General features: G+C 39.8%; 1 protein-coding gene across 2 annotated transcripts in view; it reads right to left on the bottom strand.

The window, feature by feature from the left end:
* The window catches only part of LOC121370770 (protein draper-like), a 35574-nt gene that overhangs the window by 10897 nt on the left and 4677 nt on the right, over window positions 1–20000 (bottom strand). For both annotated transcript variants that reach the window (XM_041496227.1, XM_041496235.1), the window contains exons 2-4: window positions 17470–17688; window positions 16577–16759; window positions 1–110 (exon numbers count right to left, since the gene is read on the bottom strand). The exon at window positions 1–110 is cut by the window's left edge and continues 16 nt beyond it. In XM_041496227.1, the coding sequence (XP_041352161.1) occupies window positions 1–110; window positions 16577–16759; window positions 17470–17688 (512 nt within the window). The remainder of the gene's footprint in view (window positions 111–16576; window positions 16760–17469; window positions 17689–20000) is intronic.

Raw genomic sequence — 20000 nt, 5'->3', positions numbered from 1 at the left:
AGCCCATCCGGATTGGCACATACAGCTTCCAGTCTGTTGGTCACACGGAGATTCAGTACAGTGGCCACATTTGTTAGTGCAAGCCTGACCCCAAAAATCATTTGCACAAGCTGTAATGAAACGAAACACAATGTCATAGCAGCAGCGTCATATAATGTAGGATAACATGGTAGAAAAACGAAGAACTAACAACAAATATCTTGCTTGCTAGTTCAAAACGTCGGCTTATCAATCCAAGGTGAATTACACATTTCATATCTGAAAATCCTCCCGAATAGCTATGAATGGAGTGTATTATGTCAATGTGTAAGGTAACACTATATTATATGTCGGTACAGTTTGACAATGACCATATCCAGTTCGTGTGTCACATACAACTCCTTTACAATAACCACATATCTCAATGCTAGACCGACACAGTATCCAGCTTAAGTACCACGCAGGATATCTGTAGTGGGTACAATATCTAGTGGGGACACAGGCCATATATATGTCTTTTTATCCAGCAATCACTGTATGCATTGGCAAGATATGATGACCAGATAAATATCTATATTTGTTGTCACTGACCAAACATATAGGTCATGTGACATGAGCCCGACTCGACTCGAGTATTTCAGAGTAGATTTTCAATAAACATACTTGTTAAATCATTTGTTGAAGTGCAGTAAATAAAAATAACGTTTAGTTTTGCGATAACAATACAAAACTTGTATATTTATTTATGAATTAGAGTTTAGAAACGCTTTTTTAATGTGACAGAATGTAGCTAACGTCTTACAAATAATGACGTCATGCATCTTGCATGACGTCATACGGCAAAAGCTTTGCTAGGTTGACAATACTCGATTTGCATACACACAACTGGAATAAATAATGAGTTTCTGAATATTCCTGTAGGATTGCAGGATAAAATAAATAACTGGCTACTATCTCAAGATATCAGCATTATCCTGCTCAGGTTGAATGGCGAATGCAGCGAGGCTTTGCCGAGCTGCATTCGCCATTCTAACCTTCGCAGGATAAAGCCGATATCTTAAGACAGTAAACAATTATTCCCTATATATAGAGTATGACAAAAAAGAAATCCGAATATTTGCATCCTGAATGGGACCCCTACCACCCCCATTGTTCCTACAAAGACGAAAACAAACTAATTAAGTTCTTATGGTAAACTGTTTAAACTTTTAGAGATATGTAGTCACAACCAAAACAACCAAACCTCAGACAAACGCACGTGCACACACACACACGCACGCATGCACGCACATGCATATATACAAAACTATCAGACTGTTAATCGTAAAACCACATTCAGCAGCAAAGACATACATACGCGAGCATATTTCAAAAGTGGTCAACACCAGAAACATAAAATTAAAATTAGCAGCGCAAATACGATTGTGCCTTCAGAAATGTTAAACATGTAAACACACATTCTGTTCAAATTACTATAAAAATTAGGAATACCAGAAACACAAGAGGTACAAACATTATATTCTAAGCAACAACATGTAATTAATGTTCAGTTTTACCCAATAAAAGCCTTGTTAGCAGGGTACATGTTTAAATGTTTATAAAGTCAGGAATGCTTCTTTATGAATTACGACTGCCATTCTCAATGAAGTATGACGATGACGAAAGCACTTTAATATATATATATATATATATATATATATATATATATATATATATATATATATATGTGTGTGTGTGTGTGTGTGTGTGTGTGTGTGTGTGTGTGTGTGTGTGTGTGTGGTATAACGTGACACTTTATTTCCATCTGACAACAAATTAGAATTTCCACCCGACACCAAAACTAAAGTGCCGATAGAACACAAAGGGTTAATCAGAGTAGTACATTAGCTCATCTGTTTCAAACATATTTCTTGGTTATGAAAACAAAGAAATATTAGTTAATCACAGTTCCCTCATATGCTTTTAATATAATGTTGCATTGATTTTTTTTTAAGTTGGCATTTTTTATTTGTATCAATGTCCAACACCAAAACTATTTAAGCAGTAGTAGGGATGGCACTTGAGCCTCGTGTATGCAAATGAGCTAGGTCAAGTGACCTGGGCGTGGCCTCTTCTGATTGGCTGACCTCTAAGCGTGGGGCGTGACGTCACGAGGACGCTAACCTTGACCTACTTCGAGTACTTAGACCTAACTGGGTTAATGACTTGTGAGGAAACACCGGATGTCGACCAGATTGATGGGTGTGTTAACTGTCGGTGGTCCTTTGATGTACAGGAAACAGATGGTGCGGAAGTCATTAATGACCCATAGAGTTGTGTCGAATGATGGGGTGTTTATCTGACTGTGACAGCTGTTCCTTTGATGTACAGGAAACAGATGGCGAGGAAGTCGTTAATGGCTATCAGATGGCAAGATAGCGTGGGTTTTATGAGTGTGTTGACCGTCGGGGGTCTAAACAGATGGGGCGGAAGTCGTTAATCAGATAGCAAGATGGGTTTAATCGTTTTGACCTGTGTGTCAACCAGATTTGAGTCAACGGGGAGTGGAAAATTCCAAGGCGTTCGAAACGTGCTCATATATGGTCATGGCGTGGGAACACCATGCGTCATCCCAGAACGTGTTCAGACACGTCTTTACCTCGAGATAGCGTGGGGATGCTACCGTGGGGCCTATAAAATACCCAAATTCAGGGCGTTTGCCATTCGCTCAGCGACACTGCTAGAGAGAAGACGTATACCGTTGATGAATGATACTTACGTTCCTTTGTCTGACTGTGCTGTACTTGGAAAGAAGAAAATGGCATCGAGATATAACAAAACCACTACAGAGGGCCTTGTCAAAAACGAAGAAAACGAAACGAGATGCAAACTAGACCTTGACGATAACGTCTATATCGTGGCCAAACTGTTGAAGAGGGACATTGCCATTCACGTTCATCAGTTCAACGAGAACCGTGGAAAACATTTTCCCACCAAGAAAGGCGTTTCTCTGACGATGAAATAGTGGTTGGAACAAGCCACCTTCAAATGGGAAACGTCTACTTCGAACGTAGTTATGCCGGCGTGGATATTCGTCAGTGGTGGTATTGTGATCAAGAACTGAAACCCTCTCGTCGCGGCGTTCGACTGACTACCGAACAGTGGAAAGAGCTCCAGAAATGCTTTGACACTATCTACGACTTTGTGCCGGAACTGAGAGACGTCATACCGTGTCACCAAGATCATCAGAATCTGACGGGTGCCATAGAGTGTTCGGAATGCAACCCGAAATATTATACGTGTCCAGACATGCTCGGTGACGTCACGGGAAAAACCCAGGACGTGTTTGGACATGCTCAGACATTGTGTATATAAACCTTAGATTTAGAACTGTTCGTCATTCTTCAGTCGACCGTTGTAGAGTGAAGACGTGCGCTCCAGAGATGGCATCGGTATATTCGAGAATGGACAGCAGCAGTAACAACAGTTGTAGCAGCGGTGACGATGTCTTGGTATGGAAATGTTGCGAAAGACACACGATCAAATGCAAAAGAGTGGCTACCAAACCAGAAGAACATTTCACGGATCAAACGGACGCTGCTCGTGAACCAAATGAAATCATGGATGAAGAACCCATGGATACCCGTGAACCCGTGGACGAAGAACTCTGCTCGATAATATAAAACAGACTCGGCTCCCTACGATGATGATGCCTACAACGCCGATGACGAATGGAATGGCCTTTCGAGACATTACTTGTTCTGCCATCGCCCCGAAATGAGAGGATTCTACAGTCGACTCTACACATTTGGTCGGTGGCCCCTCCAGATGAGTCACATACCGAGGGAACTCGCCAAGGCAGGTTTATTCTACATGGGAGACCACGATGCAGTCGTCTGTTACTGTTCTGGACTACCCACCTACGGATGGCTGAAGATGGACGATCCAGTGATGGAACATTACAGACTGTTCCCGAGAAGTCCCTACATTTATCAATGTTCAGACATTAAACACGTGTGTGCTACTTTTGGTTTTGTAAAATAAACATGTGAATAACACGTTTTGTTTCTTATTAATGTAGTACACGTGTATTTTAAGAATATAGGTTTTATTTAGCTAATGTTTAATTTCAGGTTCTTAGAGGAGTATGTACCTTTAAGTATGGTATTTAGTATGTATTTCATTAATGTTTATTTTCAGGCTGTAACAACTACAGGTTGAACAACATATCACTATAATTAACATTTTATCACCTTTTTCTAGTATTGTCCTGTACCTGTGCTGTGTTCGTGTATGCTGGTCAACCACGCGTGACCACATCAGTGCAGTCAGTGTGAGTTCTTTTGGTAGCCATAGCTACAATACAAACACCCAAGCTATCTTTAAACTTTGACCCTTGTCTCTTTCTCTCCCATTGGCTAATTAACGCTCACCTGTATCTGCATGCTTTCTTTGGACTGACCAGACAGGACAGAATTATTTAGTATTTGTAGAAACAAGTTCAGATCAGAGAGAAATAGTAGAAGTTTAATTTAAAGGTTAGTATTAATTTGTTATAGAAGATAAACTTAAATAATAATAGTAAATGCCTAATTTTCTATTCCTGATAATGATTAATGAATAATTTAACATATAATATTTAATAATAAATCTGCATTTTAAATATTATGGATTACAGGGCGTAACATAATGAATGTCAGCCATCTTTGTTTTCTGCTGTCAAAACTATATATTTTTTGATTTAAGTGAAGTTTCTGTTTTAATTGTTAGCTTATCTGAGTTAATAATTTAGCTACGTTTAATCAACTGTTTTTTTATGACGAACTACACCAACACATTGGTTTTGGAATGAATTAGTTTAAATGTTTTATTTCTGAATGTATAATAGATATATGGAAACCATATACTAAACAACTGATATTATGAATTTATTTTTATGCAGGTTTCCCCAGTTGTTATCGAATATATCAACACAATGCCTACGTGTAATTCATATGGTATGTTAAGCTACAGGTTAAGTCTAATACTTATATATATATTTGTAATTTTAAATATACTCTTGTAATTTATATCCTTTCTTTCGTAAATTCATTAATGATAAAGCTAAGTATATCTCTTTATTACATCAAATAATAATTATAATCATTTAAATAACCTTATTTACTATAAATTATCTCCCCTTTGCTATACTCGATGATTATAATTGGTGGTCACGAATTGGTTATATATATATATATATATATATATATATATATATATATATATATATATATATATATATATATATATATGTATGTTAACATGATTAATAATCGTGATGACAGTATTTAGGATACAGAGGATGATGATTCATAATCATCAGAATGATAATTAATGCTTAATGACGGTTTTCTATGATTTGAAAATGTATTTCATTAATATATGCCTGAATGTTTGTTTTACCTCGACAGGGATATATTTGTATTGTTTTTACCATAGTGTTATCGTTTGTGTTTTTAATCCTTGCAGGGTGTGTTTTGTCTTATGTTTACACGAATAAAAGATGATGCCCTAACCCGTAGCTGCTGTTGTGAACTTTGTTGAACCTAGCTTCACGCACAAAATACCGACTGCTACATTAATGTAAGAGTGACTCCGTGTGTGTGTGTGGGGGGGGGGGGGGGACTTGTGTGTGGCTCTGAGTGTGGCCCTGTGTGTGGCCCTGACTTTTGTCCTGTGGCCCTGCGTGTGACCCTGAGTGTGGTCATGTGGCCTTGCGTGTGGCTCTGAGTGCGGCCCTGAATGTGGTCCTGTGGCCCTGCGTGTGGCCCTGAGTGTAGCCCTGTGACCCTGAGTGTGGTCATGTGGCCCTGAGAGTGACCCCGAGAGTGGCCCTGAGCCGTGCACGAGCTATGCTTTGGAATGGGGGGATGGGTCATACGTACCACACAAAATTCAAACTACATCTTTGTGCGCATGCGCGAAATTGTAGAGGGTATAAATAAAGGGGTAGTGGATAACATCGTCATTTGAAGTAGAACCTTCAGAGAAGTAACATGTCAGATCAGTACAAGTTGTACGTTCCCGACGTGGACAAGTGGACCCGTTTTTACAAGTTACAAGCCCAAGGCAAACTTCAACCTTATTTTCCAGTGCAGCGTGGTGGGAAAAGTCAGATGATGTATAATGTGGATCGATGTCTAGAACGCTACGATCCCACGTGGAATAAAGAAAAAGAGGAACAGAGCAAGCCCTCGGCACCGAAAGTCGTCATGATATCGCCCACGCAACAGGTGGTAGAGCAAGCCAAAGCTGCGCAGAAATGCAAACGAGAACAGAGTGGCGTGGAACAGAAACGACGAGAGCAGACTGGCATGAGTAAAAAATGGCACACACATTTCTGAGAAGACTATACAAGGGATGTGGCAGTTTCAACATCGACAGTTCACGTCGAGACGTTGAAGAGTTAACACCATGAGTCAGTATGTTCCCGATACTGTGAATATCATGAATAGAAGGTCATGTCCCATATGTGCAAAGACCTATTCCAAACCATGGAACATGATACAGCACTGGGAAAATGTACATGTTTTACTACAACAAACAGTAGTTCTGGCTCCAGCTCTGGCTCCGGCTCCGGCTCCTATGTCTCCTGCTTTCCTAATCCATCCCTTCACCATGATCGTGTCGGGACCCATGTCGTGTGGAAAGACTTATTTGGTATACAAACTGCTGATGGACGGTAAAATACACCCGCTTCCCCAGCGCATCATCTGGCTCTACAAACGATGGAAACCTGTCTATGATACGATCAAAATGGTTGGTCGAGTAAAACAAATTCAAGGCATACCCGATAATTTGGAACAGGATCGTTATTTGGATCCCAGAGTCAGAAATCTCATCGTGTTGGACGACCTGATGTCTGCAGCTGGAAATGACTCTCGTATCACCGATCTGTTCACGGAAGGAAGTCACCACAGAAACCTCTCGGTGATTGCCATCAACCAGAGCCTCTATAACAGCAAGGACCCGACACAGAGAAGAAACTGTCATTACCTGGCACTGTTCAACAATCCCATCGACAAGCAGCAAGTCTAATCGTGTTGGACAACCTGATGTCTACAGCTAGAAAAGACTCTCGTGTCACCGACCTGTTCACAGTCCCATCGACAAGCAGCAAGTAATAACCTTGGCACAGCAGATGTATCCTAGAAACACTCGTCATTTCTGCAACGGTTTGATGAAGCTAAACTGGGGTCCTACGGACATCTCTTGGTGGACTTGAAACCGACCACGCCCGGACACCGGCACCTTCGACATAATGGTTTAGAGACGGGACTGTCCGAATGGTATAAAAGCACGAACGTAACGGCAAATGTCTCAGAAGAGTTTCAACCACCGTCGGAGAAAGAGCTCGACGTGCAAATCATGCAAAGAAACGCATTCAAGAGAACTCTACCAGGCATACCCGCCTATGAAAGTGACGACGAAGAAGAAGATGAGGTAGAGCCCTATCTGAAAAAATGTCAAGAGGATGCAGTCGTGCGATACGAGTGGTCTGGTCTTTAAAGACGGGAGTGACTTGCAGTGAAACGTGAAAACCTGCGAGGAGGGAAATGAAGAAGAGGAGCCGTCTTCCGATCTGGAAAACGAAGGCGTACGTCTGATGATCGAGCGTGAATTCGACATCAATCGTGACTATCGAAAGCAAGAGGAAACGCTACGAAGAAAAAAACATGTCCCAAGATGCCATCGAAAGAAACATGAATACTTTACAATGGAAGTTATTTAAAGACACGTACTCTCGCTTCCTGACCTATATGCATAACTGTGACAAAGGTCCCAACACGAGAAAAATTCTACAGTCTATGAATACGAAAAGAGATCTGAGACCTCAGATTCGTTCTAAATTAAATCAGTATCGTTCGTGGATCAGCGAATATTTGGACGAACTAGACGACGACGATACCGATGGTGATGATACTGATGAGGAGGACGAAGATGAAGATAAATGAACACTCATATTATTCACATGTCGCCCTTTAGGACCTCTCAATGTAACCCAATGTGTGTCCATTTTATATATATATATATATGTAGTTATCGCCCTTAAGGCCTATCGATGTAACCCAATGTGTGTCCTCTTTACATATGTGTAGTTGTGATTTGTCATTTAGAAATAAAATGATAAAACCAAACCATTGCGCTTGTTTTATGTGTTTTACTCCATGACTAGATTTGTGATTGAATGCCAGTCTCTACTGCTACATCATAATAGCAAGGGATGTGTGCACATGACAGCACATACCACATCCCTTGACATACCAGTTGCACTAGTTGAATATAGCCTATTGGACTACTCTAGGGAAGTACTCTGTGCAGTTATTTCCCTTGATCATAGGTTAGTTTGGAGTGTTGAGTTGCAATTCACGAGTTCTTTCTTCAAAACAATGGGCTGGGGTGTTACACACACATTCCTTTCTTTTATTACTCATGTTTGTTTTGAAAGCAATGGGTTGGGGTGTTACACATTCCCTCCTTCCCCTACCGATTAAGGCGTCTACACATTCCTTTCTTTTATTAATCATGTTTGTTTCGAAAGCAATGGGCTGGGGTGTTACACATTCCCTTCTTCCCCTACCGATTAAGGCATCTATACATTCCTTTATTAATGTTTGTACTGGGCTGGGGTGTTACGCACATTCCTTTCTTCTCCTACTGGCCACCGAATAAGTGTATGTACTTTCCCCACTGCATTTCTTTCTGTCTTTGAAACATATCGGAAATTAAGGTCTTGATTTGTATAATAACATATGTTTTCGTTTAAACTCGACTTTGTAAGCTTCAGTGCGTCGTTAAATAAAACATTTCTCTGTAACTTCAGGAGTATCATATTTCCGCCAGTCAGCCACAGCGTAGTAAGAAAGTAATACTTGGAAGCCACCCGCGTGCGTTTCTTAGTACGTATCTTTAGCAGGCGATATAATATTGATTCTGTATTTAGACAGTGGGGATAGTGTAAGGGGTGAGAGAGATTATCTGCTCTTACGTTAAATGCCACTACCAACACTCCCTGTGTTTGTTATTATTTAAATGGTATATATCGCCGATTCTCACAGTTTGCGGATGATTTTTTATTTTGTTCATATTATCCCGAAGAACGTAAACGGAATAACATACACTCCTTAAAGTTACATTCTCTGGTTACCATATTATAACATCGTGTACAAATGTGAAATACAAGCTCAAATTCACTTTTAAAAAAGGCGTGTGTGTTCGCTATGAACGGATATCGTCAAACGTATACGTTTGATTCGTCGCCTGTGCCGCCAGAGTTCGGCAAAGCACAAACGACAGCCTGTTGTCAGTTTCAGTTATCACGTGCGTTTGCTGATTTCAAATTGTAGAGTTCGTCTAAAAAAATTAAAAGAGAAATCTTGCGCTGTACGAAGAACGTTCGGTTGAGGATACGGTACCAGAGTTTTTAGTTAAAACCGGTTTCATCTTGACAACGTATTATCGACAGTAGTTCCTTCTTATTTCAGAATTGATATTTTATAAAGTGTTAGTAGAACTTTCAAAGTTTAGTTTGTATACTAGTAACACATTAATCATGTATATATGTTTAAAATAAAATATACTAAACAATGACAATGAACGTTTTCACTTCCTAATTCTACGTGTTAAAATCGACAATTTCAGATAAATATTATTTCGTTTGGAAAGGGTAAAGTTGGTGGGGGATGTTTAACGACATCAAAGATAAAGCATATTGATTTAATAATCATCCGACCCCATACAACCGTAAATAAAATGTGTTGAGTGCGTCGTTAAATAAAACATATCCTATCCTTCCTTCCATCTGGTGTTGGATGTCTAACATTTGGTAATTTTGACATATAATCTTAGAGAGGAATCGGGTGCATGTGCAGGGGGAGGGTATTGGAGGTCGAAACCCTTACTTGCCCAAGCTTAAACACAAATGAAATATATATTTCTGGGGAGCATGGCCCCATATAAACTTCGCTTAACACAGTCTATAACCCCAACAGCGCTGAAATCCCTGCACACGCGCCTTGGAAACCCGCTACATTTTTTTTTTAGCAAGAGATTGTTTATATGTACCATCCCACAGCCAGGATATGACATACCATGTTGTTGTTTTTTTGTATACCCGCCGATGGGGATCGATCCTAGACTGACCGCGCATTTCCAAAAACCACCTTTTTAGGTCTAAGTAATGAATACAGATAACATATAATCTTGAAAAATGTTACGTAAATCGAACACAGTACCCTCTTCCTCTACCCCTAGACCGATACGTAATTAGTAACACCCCTTTACATGTAACGCGTATGCCAACAGCTGGCCACTTTTAAAACTTCAAGGCAAATCCCCGACTCACCGACCCCTGGAAAGGCGTTGTAACATACCGTTATAGATATGTTTGGCGATATGAGACGACCCTTAAATCAAGACAGTGAAATGTGTTTTAAAATTGCGAAATCTCACGTGATCTCTTGTTGGGGAGTTCTATACTTGTGATAAGCCAATGAAAACCGAGATCGGTACGAGCCCGTCAAAAGTGTTCGACTTTCAAAATCATGGCTTTGTTTTTGACCTGGATAAGCCAACGTAGTGAAACCAATGCGGAGTGCGGCGTTTTATATCCACAAACGTAATTGGATGTTCTGTTCTATATGCTTGAATAATAAAAATATTCCAGGGAATGTAGTTTTAAATGTATATTCATATACGTTTTATTTGCATCCACTCGTCATAAAAATCGTATTCGATTAAAAAAATATCACGAAGAAGCCAGCCTCTCTCTCTCTCTCTCTCTCTCTCTCTCTCTCTCTCTCTCTCTCTCTCTCTCTCTCTCTCTCTCTCTCTCTCTCTCTCTCTCTCTCTCTCTCAGTATTAGAGAGCAGTCCAGTGCCATTGTCAGGCAATGTGTAATGGACACAGTTGTACACGTATGTATACGATGCACTAATCATCAGCAAATAATATATATCTAGTCGAAAAGCACCATGATAACCAACGTTTTGCTCACATAGTTGCTAGGATAGATCCTTTGAAATAGTCTGCGATGTAGAAACATGCCAATGATTTGAGTAATGCCAATTTTCATAGAACGATCAATATGCATGTGTATATTATATTCATATATATATATATATATATATATATATATATATATATATATATATATATATATATATATATATATATATATATATATACAGCACTCTGAAAGTCGCCATGGAATGTGTAAACTTTGAATAATCTACCAAAAATATACCGATCGCGAAACCTGATAACTACAGAAAATGCACAACAGAAAGAAACATACGGATTTAACACGACCAAATCCCCTCCTTCTATACCAGAACTCAAGAACTTCGAAGAAAAAATGGTAAGACTAGCTAAAAATCTGCAATTTAACAACACATCAAGCATCCAACTACAACGAAAACTCGCTAAGGACATAAACACTATAAAACATGACAGAAAACTACTCGTACCTGCCGATAAAACCACAAACTTTTACAAGCTAGACACCACCACTTACAACAGACTACTAGATAGCAACACAACCAAAGCATATAAAATAGCGCCACAGAATTCAGAACGAGAGATAACCACTAAAGACAAACACATTGCAGAACAACTAAATCTATCAGACCGCATAGATACAACAGCAAAAAGTGAAGCATTTATTACGTTAAAAGACCACAAACCAAACTTCTCCAATAAACCCACCTGTAGACTAATAAACCCATCTAAACCGGAAATTGGCATAATAAGCAAACAAATCTTAGAAAGAATCAACAGAAAGATTCTGAACACAACCAGAACAAACCAGTGGAGGAACACGTCAGACGTGATTAAGTGGTTTAAAGCAATATCCAATAAATCCAACTATTCTTTCATATGTTTCGACATATGTGATTTTTATCCGTCCATAACAGAAACTCTCGTGAAACAAGCCCTACAGTTCGCATCCAAATTCGACGATATTTCTAGCGATGAGATGAAAATAATATTACAAGCAAGAAATTCTCTGCTATACTACCGACAAAAAATAAGGGAACGGGTGAAATGATAGTGAATGTTTTATTTCGATTAACGTCTGGAAAACCAATTTGGGGCGTGTATATCAATATCTGGTGTGCCCACCATTTTGGGCGATGCATGCTCGACACCTTGATGGCATACTGTTGATTAATGTACATATGGTTGCACTGGGTATTGCCTGCCATTCATTCTGAAGGGCTACTGCAAGCTGGGCCACGTTGGCGGGTGCTGGGTCCCTGGCGTACACTCTCCGCCCGAGAACGTCCCACAGGTGCTCTATAGGGGACAAATTGGGGGACTTAGAGGGCCAGTCGATTGTCGGTATGCCATGTTGTCGTAGGTAATCGGTGACTATCCGAGCGCAATGTGGTCTGGCATTGTCATCTTGAAATTCTAAATTTCTGCCAATATTTCTCGCCACTGGAACAACGACAGGACGCAAAATTTGGTCCAGATATCTATGGCCAGTCAAATTTCCATTAACAATAATCAAATCTGTTCGCCTGTCATGTGTGATCCCTCCCCACATCATGACACTACCACCCCCATACCGATCATGGTCTAGAATTGTAGCCCGGGCATATCTCTCGCCGCTACGTCGCCAACATCGTTTTCTGCCATCTGTGAATCTGAGGTAGAACCTCGATTCGTCTGTAAACATGGTGTAACGCCATTGTCGCACAGTCCGTCCCTGGTGTTGCCTAGCCCACCGTAATCGTTGCCGCCTATGGTGAGCTGTTAGGGTCACACCCTTCAGAGGACGCCACGCTTTCAGGCGGGCTTTGTAAAGTCTGTTCTTGACAGTAGATGTTGAAATTCGCCTTCCTGTTATTGTACGGAATTCACTGTTGATAGCAGCAGCTGATTTGAATCTATTGCGTAGAGCAATTAATGTTATGGTACGATTTTGTCGAGGTGTCGTCTTTTTAGGCTTGCCACGCCCAGGTCTCGTTGCAACCCCGCCAGTTTGACGGTACTTATCCCACAATCTAGAAATTACACTTTTTGATTTACCAAACATTCGGGCAAGTTGGCATATTGACGTACCTCCCTCTATCGTACCGACAATTCGCCGTTTCGTCTCTTCATTAAGGTATAGTCTTGAGACCATTTTCACGCATGTGATTACCTCACTTGCATCGGTGATTGTGAGTTCCACGATAAGCTCATACACGTGATCTTCTGTGTGCACGTGCATCACATGCCGTTCATGTATGATGTGAAATTTCATTTTGATCAGATGAAGCGTTCAGATGCAACGCCACTGTATTGTAACAGAGCATGTCAACGCTAGTTACATTCACATCAGTCGTTCCCTTATTTTTTGTCGGTAGTATATTTAACAACAGCAAAGCGTGGTGCAAAAGAGGCAAACAATCACGGTTTGATGTAACTATGGGTAGTTATGATGGAGCAGAAATTTGCGAAATTGTCGGGCTCTTTATAGGACTATAACAATATAGGACTATATCGCGACGATGGCCTAGCTGCATTCAATGAGTCACCAAGAACCATAGAGATAATCCAAAAAGATATTTGCAGAATATTTGCAAACCATAAACTCAAGATCACCATAGTCGCCAACAAAAAATCTGTAGATTACTTAGACGTAACTCTAGATCTTGAAAAGAGCTCAGTCAAACACTATATGAAACCAAACAACACACCTTTATACATCCACAACAAGAGCAACCACCCTCCAAATATCATCCGCAGTATACCAAAAACAATAAATAAAAGGCTTTCTGATATATCTTCGAATGAGTGCATCTTTGAAGAAGCGAAACGCCCATATAAGGAAGCCTTACTCAAGAGCGGATATAACTATAACCTCAAATACACCCCAACAGCAGAAAACAACAGACGCAGAAAAACCCGCAATAGAAACATCACCTGGTACAACCCACCATATAGCTCCAACGTGAAAACCAACGTAGGTCACCAGTTCCTCAGATTACTCGATGAGAGCTTTCCCAAAAGCAACCCTCTCCACAAAATTATAAATCGAAACACCGTTAAAATTAGCTATAGCTGCATGCCTAATGTTGGAAAAATAATTTCAGCGCATAACAAAACTCTACTTCAACAACACAGAGACAAAGACGCCGTTCCCTCCAGAGAATGCAACTGTAGACGAAGAGCTGAATGTCCACTTGAGGGTAAATGCTTGCAGAAAGGAGTAATATATCAAGCTACCGTTAATACACTCGATGACAACAAGCAAGAAACATACGTTGGTTTGACCGAGAACACATTTAAGACGAGATATACCGCGCACACGAGCAGTTTTCAAAACGCAGCACAGAAGAACGCAACAGCGCTAAGTCAGTACATTTGGACACTGAAGGATAGATTCACCCCATACACCATTAAATGGAAACTTTTATCCAAAGCAAAGTCATACTCTCCAGCGAGCAAACGATGTAACCTCTGCCTGAAGGAAAAACTGTTCATAATGTATAAACCTGAAACCAGCACACTAAACTCCAAGAATGAACTCATATCAGCATGTCCACACAGACGCAAATACCTTCTGTGCGCATACCACACATCACCTATAGACCTGCATAGTGACGTAACCTCGACGTCACAGAGTCCATTACGTCATCAGCTTTCCGTTGACGGTGTAATTAAATCTACATCTGATGAGTGAGAGCAATTCAACTCTATCACGAAACAAGCCTGTCATGTAGAGATAAACATACACTTTTAACGATATATACTACTCAAAAGAATTTAAGGGTCAGACGATATTTTCGACATTATTTTCTGAATGTCAGTTATATTAGCTAGACCATAATGTCACGCATGGTATTGTTCCATTTTGACGAAAGTGGGTCTAAGCAACCCATAAATGAATTAGAATCCACTGTCATTGACACTGTCGACTAGTTCTAATAGCGAAAACATGCTTACATTTGCACGTAAATTAGGGCGAAAGCGAAAGGTCTGCTAAGTGCCCATAACTTGCTTTTTCACAAAGCGCTTCATTTGCACGCTTTGCATGTGCATTCCATGTTCCCAATGCTGAATTTCCGTATAATTGGAGCTTGCGTTCGTGTACGGTGCACACTCCAAACTCGACAATGGTACGACGTCAACTGACTATCGAAGATCGAGGAAGGGCTAATGCTTGGCTTCAGGATGGCAATACACAAAGAAATGTTGCTCTGAGACTTGTTGTCAGTCAGAGTGTCGTTGGCCGACTGTGGCAACGGTACCAAGCAACGAATTCTGTTTGAAATCGTCCACGTTCGGGAAGACCCCGAAGCACTACAAATAGAGAGGACCGCTACATCACCAATATGGCTCTACGTCAACGCACAACCACTGTACGCCGATTACGTGACAATCTGCGGACTGCGACTGGAACTCGAGTGTCTGATCAAACCATACGCAATCTTCTGAGAGCCAATAATCTACGCTGCCGTCGCCAGGCTGTTCGACCACCACTCCTACCACGTCACAGAACTGCCAGACGTCACTGGTGCACACTTCATCTGCGGTGGCAACATGTTCAGTGGGGTCGAGTGATGTTCACTGATGAGTCCAGGTTTAGTCTCCAGTTCAATGACGGTCGGGTTCGTGTCTACAGACGTCCTGGGGAGCGCTTCGCTGACGTTAACGTTAGACAACGTCACCGGTTCGGTGGTGGCAGCGTCATGGTGTGGGGCGGCATCTCTATCCACCACAGGACCCCCCCCCCCCCCCCCTCTATGTGGTGGATGGCAATCTGAATGGAATCCGCTATCTGAATGAGATTATCCGGCCGTTGGTTCTCCCAGGCCTTCAGCAGATTGGCGGCGGGGCAGTTCTGCAGGATGACAATGCCAGACCCCACCACGCCAGGGTGGTAACGGACTTTCTCAAACAACAAGGTATCGCCAGGATGGATTGGCAAGCATATTCGCCTGACTTGACCCCAATAGAGCACGCCTGAGACGAATTAGGCAGGAGAGTTCGGGATAGCCATGCCCCTCCGGCCAACCTTCATGATCTGGGTCAACTTCTTATGGCAGAGTGGCAGGCCATTCCCCAAGAGTTCTTCAGACGTCTGATCAACAGCATGAGGCAACGATGTGTCGAGTGTATTCGCGCCAGGGGTGGATTCACACACTATTAAACGAATGTTCTAATGTGTAAAATCCATGTTTGACAACCTTCAACTTTGACAGCATGTCATGTGACTTGCTTGTATACAGTGACGTTTATTTGTGTTTTTTTGTAAATATGGAACAATAAATTAAATTTTTGGTGTAGTTTACAACATCAATCTAATACACTCTGAAACTTATTTGGTTATAAATTTTTGACCCTTAAATTCTTTTGAGTAGTATATATATATATATGTATGTATACACATAGATAGATAGATATATAGATAGATAGATAGACAGATAGATAGATAGATAGATAGATAGACAGACATATATATACATACATACATACATACATACATACATACATACATACACATACATACGTGCATACATTGACTGTTATGGTATATAACCACAAACACTAACTTATATATCGCTGAACTGGTTGAATTACCTACCAAATATTTGTACTTCACACAGGCTAAAGTATTCCTCACGTGGTACCTGGAACTTCACCACGCGTCCTGTTTTATCATATGTTATATTAAACACTGTGGGTGGATTCGAACTATTCGGCCACCGGTAACAAGTACCGTCATCAACAGAAACAGTGAATCCTAAAAGTCTGTCTTGAACTTTCACTAGAACAATAATAAAAACAACAACAATAACAATAATAATAATAGTAAAAACAGATAAAAATAGTATGATATGCCATGGATATTCAGCTACTCGGATTAGCGTCTTGGTGGTTAGTTAAAGGGACTGTCTTGAGTTTCAAACATGATAAGATGTTTCCGTCTAAAAATACGCATTAAATATATTTTGCTGTCTGTATGTTCAATGTGTTTCTGGTCGTCTTAATATCTGTTAGAAGCCCACATATGTCCGTACATATGAAACAAAGATATTTCAGGTAATAAAATTAAACTTAACCTAGCACAAACTACTATAACGATCAGAAGCACGTTTAATATGCAGCCACTAATATTGTATGCAGAAAAATATATTTGATATGTAATTACAGTCGTTAAAAAGTCTCTGTATATCGATACCATCTTGCAAATTGCAGCAACATCAGGGCTGTCCCTTTAAATCATTAACACTATTAAAATATAGTGTTTGTGTACCGTACATAAGCGCCCTTATGCTTTGGTTAATGAACCTGTGTGTATGTAAGTGTGCGAGCTACCACGCCGACATCTTTCCCATTAATAGCTACCGTACTATCCAGGCCAAACAGCCCAGACAGCTTAGAGGTGTGTCGAGGACAGCGTGCTTGAACATTAATTGGATATAAGTAAGAATACTAAATTAAATCAATAATGTAGTTAGTATATCAGACACTTACGTTCAAACCTCTGGAATATTCTTATGTTATGAAGTGAATACGGCTTTCCTAAATCAACACTCCATAATGTGGCATTTTTTCCCATTGAACACGTACAGGCGTGTGGTTTCGTTTCACCAAATACAGTTGTAGTGTTTCCATCTACAGCCAAATCAGAGGCACCTTCATAACCAGGACAGACCGGCGATTGCGCGGTTACCTTATTGAGAGCAACGTTTTCTGAAATTGACAAAGACATGACAAATATGAAGTGCAAGAATAATTGAAAAGACGTGTTCAGTTTACAAACAAGGGCCCTGCACAACGTTTTTAATATAGTTCTCAATTGACTGATGTATTGTCATCCCCACCAATCTGTGCCTCGCCCCGTCTCTCTGTCTGACTGCCTGACTGCCCATCTATCTTTGTGTATGTATGAATGTCTCCAGCTAAGTATCTCTGACTACCTACATTACCATCTGTCTATCTATATACGTGCAGTTTTTATTGGTCCTAGTTGAACCTTAACAAATACTCTGTCCAATCCGGTGTAAGCGGAATGCAAGTCCGTAGGAACAGTTGTCTGCCCGGACTTAATCTCCTAGGAATACAGGTCTTAGGTCTAATATACCTAGGAATGCAAGTCCTAGGACTTACGTTCCTTACTGGTCTGACTGCCATAATATCACGTTCGGGCCGGACTTGTATTCCTGGACAATCAAAATTTAAGTCCGGTCGTACACATAAAAACTAAATTATAAATGTAAACAAAACGAAAAACAGTTTCTTTTTTGGTTTATTTAATTAACTTAGGATACTTGCGCCTTTCTGTGTTTAAATATCTTCTATTTATTGCAATATTTTTCATGTATATAATTTGCAAGAGTGTGTACACATTTTGTTGACCTTATTGCATGCGCAGAACGAAGGTCTTTATTAATTGCGTAGTTTTCCAACTAATAAATGTTTATACATTTAAAAGTAACTCAAACACATTTTCAATAAGTCGAAGCATATTAGTACTCGCAAATAAGTATAACTTGTCCATATGATATACCAACACAATTATCTGTTAGACATTATATACTGGTATTTGATAATAATAATAATACTAATAATAATAATAATAATACTAATTATTATTATTATTATTATTAGTAGTAGTAGTATTGTTATTATTATTATCATCATTTAACTATAAAAATGTGATATTTGCGTTATATGCATTATCTTGAATATTATATAATTTTAAGTTTGTGCCTTTTTGTCAATAATGTTGCAGGCGCGTGTACATAGGGGGTGGTGTGGCGTGTTCTAAACACCCCTCTTCAAAGCACAGTTCTAGACCTCTCCCCTGCTTAGCTTACTGAACATGCGCCTGCTTTGTCAATTTTGTTCATTTTCAAAAATTAATTTGGTCTAACATATGACATATCAGACTCTAGCCTCTACGATATCTTAGTCCCAACAAACCATACCATCGATAACAATATGTTAAATGGTTTTCATTAATGTTTATCAATTAATAGAAATATCAATGACTAAGAGTGGGTTTTAGCAGCTAAATGGGCTACTACACCGACTAAATCAAAATAGTAATCCTAAACAATTATCATACTGTCAATAATATGAACACACAATTTACAAAGATCTTTTTAAACAGACTAACTACTCATGACACTTTTACACCAGACAGTGTTGGTCTTAATAGGCATTCGGGTTCCCTTTTTGGGAGAAGGGGTGTGGAGGCATGCTGATTTTTATTGGCCGAATGAAACGAGAATGTCCGAATCTGGAACACAGCGTATATTTATATTCGCATTACTACCAAGACGCTAAATAGGATTCCAAACAAATCAGTCTGCATTTTTGCATGGATTACAACTAATATTATGAGTAAAATTATGGAAATGCGTGGTGAAGATTTTAGGCCAGCTCATTTTGGCCGAACGTGTTCATTGCCCCCGACCCCCACCTCCACCCAGTTTCGAATGTTTATGGTGTTCCTATCGGTCAGGTATAATAATACAGATACCCTTTACCCAACTGCCAATAGGCAGTCAGTAATAATTAATTTTTATGCTAATTTTTAATTGTTCATCAATAAAAGTCAAATGTTCATGTTTATATTGTAGTAACTGGTCATTATAGTACTAATTATAAGTACTAACTATTAGAACTAAGTACAGTTTTTAAAGTTTTATTTCAGGGATTTTCAGGAATCATATATATGTAATAAGCAAACTGTCGGAAATAAATTCCAGAGGACTAGGAATATTAGGATTGAAAGTCCTGTGGAATAGGAGTACCAGGAATTAAAGTTTCACGGACTCACATTCCTCGGAATGCACGTCCCACAGACTTAAATTCCTAGGGATACAGGTCCCACAGACTAGGATTCCGAGGAATGGAAGTCCGATCAGACAAAGATTAAGGAAATCACAATTAATCAGATTGTGACTTACCGTCAAAATATAAACGTACAAAACATATTATTAAAAATTATGTTACCAGTTTATATATATTATATATATATATATATATATATATAT

The sequence above is a fragment of the Gigantopelta aegis genome, chromosome 1, assembly GCF_016097555.1.
Source record: "Gigantopelta aegis isolate Gae_Host chromosome 1, Gae_host_genome, whole genome shotgun sequence".
Classification (NCBI taxonomy): domain Eukaryota; kingdom Metazoa; phylum Mollusca; class Gastropoda; order Neomphalida; family Peltospiridae; genus Gigantopelta; species Gigantopelta aegis.
This window is presented reverse-complemented; position numbering and strand designations above follow the sequence as displayed.